This window comes from Micropterus dolomieu, linkage group LG01 (genome assembly GCF_021292245.1).
Source record: "Micropterus dolomieu isolate WLL.071019.BEF.003 ecotype Adirondacks linkage group LG01, ASM2129224v1, whole genome shotgun sequence".
NCBI lineage: Eukaryota > Metazoa > Chordata > Actinopteri > Centrarchiformes > Centrarchidae > Micropterus > Micropterus dolomieu.
The window spans coordinates 13,088,156-13,095,447 of NC_060150.1; the positions used below are offsets into that span (position 1 = coordinate 13,088,156).

Here is a 7,292-nt window from a genome sequence, read left to right on the forward strand (position 1 = left end):
CAGTTTTCACATCAAACTGGAGGGATAATAAATAATAACTATTCAAATAATAAATTCTAAATTTAAGTAAACTAAAGTGCCTAATTTTTAGAAAAAATGTAATAAAAAGTGTAGCTTGAAGTGATGAAGTGTAGTCTTAACCAATTTTATAATAAACACTCAACACATCATAACAAATGAACAGCTGTAATGCCTCCTCTTCTCTTTCATTTCCTCTTACAGAGCTACCACTTTCCTACTTTCTGTTGTTCAGTGAGAAACGTGAGCTCCAGCTAGTATATTGGAGATCTATGAGATATTCTGGTTTTGAACTGCCCGTGGGAGGAATGTACATGTAAGAATCTGTACATTCTTGATTAAAAGCCATGTGAAATCTCTTTTCCCTTTCGTCTCCTCAATTCGGGTGTGTTTCCAAAACGTCTCTGGTGAATCTCGCGGACTCGACTCGCAAGCCTCGGTATTCACAGATTTGATTGGCTGAGCAGTGTCACATGAGACGATTGGAGCACATGCGATTGGTCTGTGAGTTTCCTGGTCCTCTAAACCAGTACAGTAAATGCTAGAAAAGCTGCGCGGGTTAAAATAGAAACGCTCCGTCACGAGGTAGTAAGTCTCAATAATAAATGGGCTGTAGGTCGGCGGTCCGAAGAGGACGGCGGCTGGGTCCGGATCCGGACCGCGGTCCGCCTATTAGTGACCTCTGAATAAGTGATTTCACTTCTGTATAGTGTTTTTGTTGCCCTGGATTATATTTCGCCTACAAGAAGTGAGGCTCCTGGCAGCAGAACACAAACTACAACAGAACCAGACCTGCTGTCAAACTGAGAGAGAGAACAGAAACTTTAAACTTGGATCTTCCTCTCTGAAAGGCCTCAGACCAGCTTCACATGTGATCACTGAAAACAAACTGATGAGCTGAGAACGTTTAATGGAGCAATAAAATAATGTAAACACACAATGATCTTCTGTCGTGATACCAGAGACAGTTCTTCTCCCTGATTGGTCCGGATGTACCATTGCGGTTGGGGGTAAGTAACGTCACGCGCTGTTTATATCGCATTTTAAATAGCAAATTACGTATTGCTTATTAAAAATGTATTTTGTTATTAAGTCATAATTAGGCCCATATTTTTATTTACTATGGTTTGGGTGTTCCGTTGTTGGTGAATAGGTGTTTATATGACACCACGGGCACCTACTTACCTGGAAGTGCAGCACACCTGCGCACAGCGACAGCTTCCAGTTTGAACTGTTGGCGGTTAATTCAAAATGCAGCAATGTTTCACCGTGCAGTTTTACATTTTCTTTGTACGTTTGGAGTCTTTCAGAGAGGTGAGAAAGAGAGTTTCTCATATTTTATTTCAGCCTATGTGATTTATTTTTTAAATGCTTGAAGTGGGAAAAAATAATTGGGGTTCAAAACCAATAACTACCAGAAGATTTCTGGCTGAGGGCTTAGCATAAGTTGTTAGTTCACCTAGGTTTGCATCTATGAGCTGGAGAACAGAGTACAGTAACATCAGATTTTATTAGATTTAATTGTAGGAAGTTATGACATCCAGTAATTCATTTTTTAAGGCATTTGTAAAGGGTTGTCATTGTTTCAGGAGTGTCTCAAAGCGGCTTTATCTAGGACTTTTTATAAATAATTAAATTTTTTAATTGAAATATAATTAAAAAATGTTTTATTTTATTTATTTTTTGTTTTATTATTTCAGGAGAGGTTCAACCAGAGCAGTTATAAAACTAGCGGGGACAGGTCTGGAAGTCAGGGAGGTAATTGCAATAGTCAAGATGAACGATCCAAAAGTCATCATCCTTCAGTAGTCTGGAAGGGACCAAATCCTAGGGAGTTGATCACTTTATGTGGTTATCCATATCATTGTGGACAGTTTGAGATATCTATGGGTCAAAGGCTCTGGGACAGATCAGTTTTAGGGCCAGCATCTGTCAAGGATCTAATGTTTTCAATTTTATCAGTAAAAAATATTTTTAACTGCTGGCACAGGTCAGATGATGCAAGCAAGTTAGTGTTAGTACCAACAATCTGATCTATTTTTTTAAACAATACTTTTTGAGTAGGGGCATTCTGAGTGATCAAGGTGGTAAAATAAATTGCTTGTGCATTATTAACTGCAGCATTGTAATTCTTCATTACGGTCTTCATGTGCTCATAGTAAACAAGAAGTTTGCAGGCCTTCTGCTTACAAGTGAGTTCTTCTGTTAGTGGCACAGGTTTGGTAACATTTTACTGCATCAATTGAAGAAATCACACTTTAAAATCGCCTTAGTGGGAAAAATTACAGCAAACGTTTACCTTTGACCAAACCAATTGCTAAAATATGCAATTGATCCAGGAAAGTATGATGTAAGCAATTCAAATATGCAATTGATATGAACAAAAATATAAATATTGCAGTTTTCTTAATAGTAAATAAATGTCATGGTGTCACAAAGGTCTGGAAACATTTACTTCAATTGGACAAAATTAGGACAAATTGGTATACCAGAAGCTTCATATTAGCAGTATTAACTAGCTCTGTAAATATGTCATAGTAACCAGCATGGGTGTCCAATAAGAGTTCTAAAAAATTATCTATTGTAAGCAGGCACCAAATAAAAACATCTTTGCATTTTTGGTAGATTGAAGTGTGTTTAGAGGTTTTACCATCCAGTCTATGGGTTTAAAGATTAACTGGATGCTCACGTTATGCCCACACACCAGTTAATTGTGAAGATACTTTGGTGGTTTGGTTAATTGCTACATACATATTTATATCATATTTTGCAAAGAGAAAACATTTTAACTAATCTTCATCACTGATTTGGAATTCCATATTCTAGCCTTTAGTGTGATGTCTTCTCCTGCAGGTCTAACAGCTCTGGTAGAAACACAGGAGACTGTAATGGCAGCAGAAGGAGGAGAGGCTCGTCTCAGCTGTCTGCTGACGCAACCTAAAGATGTTCTTCAGGTCACATGGCAGAAACTGTTACCTGAGGGGGAGAAGACTGTTGGCACCTACAACAAACACTTTGGTCAGAAAGTGAGTTCTGACTTTAGAGATAAAGTGAAGTTTGAAGCGGCTGGACTGCAGAACAGCTCCATAGTTATCAGGAAGGTGACGGAGCAGGATGAAGGATGCTATCACTGTTTGTTTAACTCCTACCCTGAAGGTGCTCACACAGGTACAACCTGCCTCAATCTCTACGGTAAGAACCTTTATGTAATATACAAACAAAATTAAATTACTTTGCCTCCTCTGTAATGTGAAGAAATCCTGATAGTTTTAACCTGTTTCACATCCAACTTCACACAAAACATGTTTATTTGTCCACTTTTGCCATGAATTTTTATTTTTGACATATTATACACAAGTCTATATGTATATGTGTGTAAATGTATAAAAGGAACAAATCACACATAAACAGGTTGTGCAGCAAAGTAGTAAATGTATGTACATAATGAGAACAGGTTGTAAACAGGTATGCACATAAATATGTATACTGTGGTGATAAACACTTAGTAAAAGGCAGTAAAACATGAGTCTGGTGGAGAACCTGTCGAAGAGTATCCTGGAGTCCATGTAGAGCCTCCTCAGCCTGCAGAGGTAGAGAGCTGGTTTCTCACTGTCTTTGTGATGGTGTTGGAGTTGTCAGGTCCTCACTGATGTGAACCGCAAAGAACCTGAAGCTGCTGACTCGCTCCACCGTAGTCCCATTGATGGTGATGGGGTTGTGTCCGTCTCTGTCACTTCCTGTAGTCTACAATCAGCTCCAGCGCCGGTGATGAAAGTCAGGCTGGAGGATGTGGTGGTTCCTATCAACACATCCTGGAGTCTGACTGTCAGGAAGTTCAGGATCCAGTCACACAGGGCGGTGTTGAGTCCCAGGTCTCTGAGCTTGCTGATGAGCTTGTAGGGCACAATAGTATTGAATGCAATGATCAATAAACAGCATTCTCACATATATTTCTCTGGTCCAGGTGGAAGCAGGTTGTGTGGAGGGGTAGATGGGGTTCATCTATTGATCTATTTGGCTTGTATACTAATTGTAGTGGGTCCAGTGAGTCAGGAGTAGAAGAGGTGATGAAGGTTTTGATTAACTGCTCAAAGCACTTCATGATGGTGGAGGTGAGGTGTTCAGGAAGAAGGCTTTTGGGGACCACGGTGTTCTTTTTGTGGGGTCTAGTACATGTGATATTTTAAAATGTTTCTTTCTCTGCAGAGCTGCATGAACCCGTCCTACATGTTGGAGAATCAAACTCTGCTGAAGAGGCACTTGTGTCCTGCTCGGCCACAGGTCGACCTGCTCCCACAGTAACACTAAGTGTCCTGCCACACAACGGCCACTTTGCTAACCACAGCTCTGTGGGAGTCACCAACACCAACGGTACAGTCACTGTCACCACTACAGCTGTGCTGTCTCGTCTCCATGACAACATCACACAGGTTGGATGTGCAGTGCGAGTGCTCTCTGCTCCTCAGATAGAGGTGTTGGTGATGATTCCTGAGGTCAAACAGTCGTCTGCTGCTGGTGAGAAACACTTTCAAAGCCACACACTTACAGATTGATCAATACTGATATATGTCTAAATATGATTCTGATGTTTTGCTTTCTGTTTCCAGGTTCTGATGAGGAACCTGTATCTGATGACCATGGACGCAGTAAGTTAATGTTCAGATATTTTCATTGGATCTATTGCTGTTGAGTTTATCATACTTTTTTTTTTCTTTTTCTCAAAGGTAGGACTTCATTATGCATCATTGCATCATTCATGGTATGGGTCTGTTGTGCTGCAGTCATCACCGTCCTGATTAAACAAAGAAAATCAATGCAGGTACTTCTTTCAATCAATATGTGTATTTTAAAATTACACTATATGGACAAAAGTACTGGGATGCCTACACATTACATTTATGACATCTCATCCTAACTCCATATGCATTAATAAGGAGTTGGTCCCCTTTGCAGCTATAACAGCTTCCTCTCTTCTGGGAAGGCTTTCTACAGGATTTTGGAGTGTGTCTGTGGGAATTGTTTCCCATTCATCCAGAAGAGCATTTGTGAAGTCAGACACTGATGTTGGATGAGAGGGCCTGGGTTCCAGTCTTCATTCTAGTTCCCAAAGGTGTTGGATAGGGTTGAGGTCAGGGGTCTGTGCGGGCCCAGTCAAGTTCTTTCACACCATACTGGGAAAACCATTTCTATATGGAGCTGGCTTTGTGCACGGGGGCATTGTCACAATGAAAGAGAAAAATGCCAAACACAAACTGTTGGAAGAACTAAGCATTAAGATTTGTCTTAACAAAGACCACACTGTGAAAAAGCACCCGCACCCAAAAGTATTGGGACAAGGATGTCCCAGTACTTTTGTCTCAGTCTATGAGATCTGATAAATGTTTGTTCAGCTTAACTGTTCTTCAATCCTTCAGTGTGACACACAGGGAGTCTGAGATGAATGAGATGCATCAAACTACAAACAGAGATACTCATGAGTAAGACTCTATTTATACTATCATTTTCCACTTTCACACTCTGTTATCTGTCTTCACTCTATTTTCTATATTGTCACATTTTATACCTTGTGACGTGCAATATTATATGCAATATTCATTTAGTATGGAAACATTGTGAATTAAAATGCAGTGTTTTTCATTTAAGGGCCGAACAATTTTCTGTTACATAGGAGAACCATCAGATCAGACAACGGCCATCACCTGTAAAGAGTGAAGAAAGTGATAACTCAAATCCGTAACCTTCAACACCAAGGAGACTGGAAATGTGGTTGGATGTACTTAGTTTTATGTGTAACAGTGAGTAGGAGATGCACAACTACCATTAAGTTTGTATTACTGTTAACTAGGGCTGCACCATTAATCTAATGGCATTTACAATCGTGACGTCACACTGTGCGATTACTTAACCATAGAAGGGTGCTATTTAATTAAACAAAAGTGTGCAGTATGTAAGACACTCTGTGTGCACTGCAGTCTGCTCATTATCCATGATCATTTCACTCGCATATAACACCAAAACAGATATGTGCATGTATAAAGACTACAACCGACCGTTCCTCTTTCCTCTCTATTCAGCGGTGCGCTGATGTAACAACTCAACCGGAAAGTGAAACTTCCACCTTGTATCGTTTCCTAGCTATCTTTCTTCATAATGTTCAGTTCACCAAAAACAGAAACATATTTAGTCGAATAAAAGGCAGTTTTCCAGTCATACAGTCAGGTTCATACATATTTGGACAATGACAGATGTTTTATTTAGACTTTTTTTCCAAAAACATATTCAAGTTACAGTTAAATAGTTGCCTCTTCTTTTTCAAAGTACCAAAAGTAATTGGACAATTAACTCAAACTGTTTTATGAACAGTTGTGGCTTATTCCTTCGTTATTTTTTCATCAATTAAGCAGGTAAAAGGAGTGAAGTTTATTTCAGGTGTGGCATTCGCATATGGAAGCGCTTGCTGTGAACCTGCGGTCAAAGGAGCTGAAAGGAGTGAAACAAGCCATCTTTAGGCTGCACAAAAAAGGAAAAAATCCATCAGCAAGATAGCAGTAATTAAGTAAGTAGGTATTAGCAAAATCAACGTTTTTGTACATTCTGAGAAAAAAAGAATGCACTAGTGAGCTCAGCAACACAAAAACGGCTGGGTGTCCACAGAGGATAACAGTGGTGGATGATAATAGGATTCTTTCCATGGTCAAAAACAAATATTCTGCAACTCTATTCTCAACCCAATCGAGTGTGCATTTCATTTGTTAAAGACAAAACATAAGGCAGAAATACCCATGAACATATAACAACTGAAGACAGCTGCAGAAAAGACCTGGAAAAGCATGTTCCAGACTTCAAGCCTGTAAAAGGATTCTCAACAATGTATTTAAAATGAACATTTCATTTATGATTATGTTAATTTGTCTAATGTGTCACTGTCCAAATATTTCAGGACCTAACAATATTTTGTCACTGAAGATTTCTTAAAGTGCACTGATACATCCCTAATTACTTTTAACATTACATTAACAATATACAAACAGTATACTATTAAATGAACATTATACTTTAAAACAACCCAAAAGACTGAAGAAGTGCCAGAATGTCGCACCTGAACAAAACTGCATCAAAGCTTTGGAGACTAAATGTTGAACATTTGTAAGAGAAGTTAAAGATTACACTGTGGACATTGGACCTCCATTACCTCTTTGTTCAACAAGTGAGAGAACAATTACTACAATTTATTGTTTTCAATTAGTAATTTTTTTTATACAATTTTAAATTGT

At 38.9% G+C, this 7,292-nt stretch overlaps 1 protein-coding gene across 5 annotated transcripts in view; it reads left to right on the forward strand.

The window, feature by feature from the left end:
• Positions 1 to 1,238: 1,238 nt before the first annotated feature.
• LOC123976315 (OX-2 membrane glycoprotein-like) overlaps positions 1,239 to 7,292 on the forward strand; it is a 22,296-nt gene continuing 16,242 nt past the window's right edge. For 2 of the 5 annotated variants that reach the window (XM_046058389.1, XM_046058392.1), the window contains exons 1-3: positions 1,239 to 1,332; positions 1,719 to 1,776; positions 2,872 to 3,210. In XM_046058389.1, the coding sequence (XP_045914345.1) occupies positions 1,270 to 1,332; positions 1,719 to 1,776; positions 2,872 to 3,210 (460 nt within the window). In that variant the 5' untranslated portion in view covers positions 1,239 to 1,269. The other 3 variants (XR_006826334.1, XR_006826335.1, XM_046058421.1) reach the window with 3 other exon arrangements.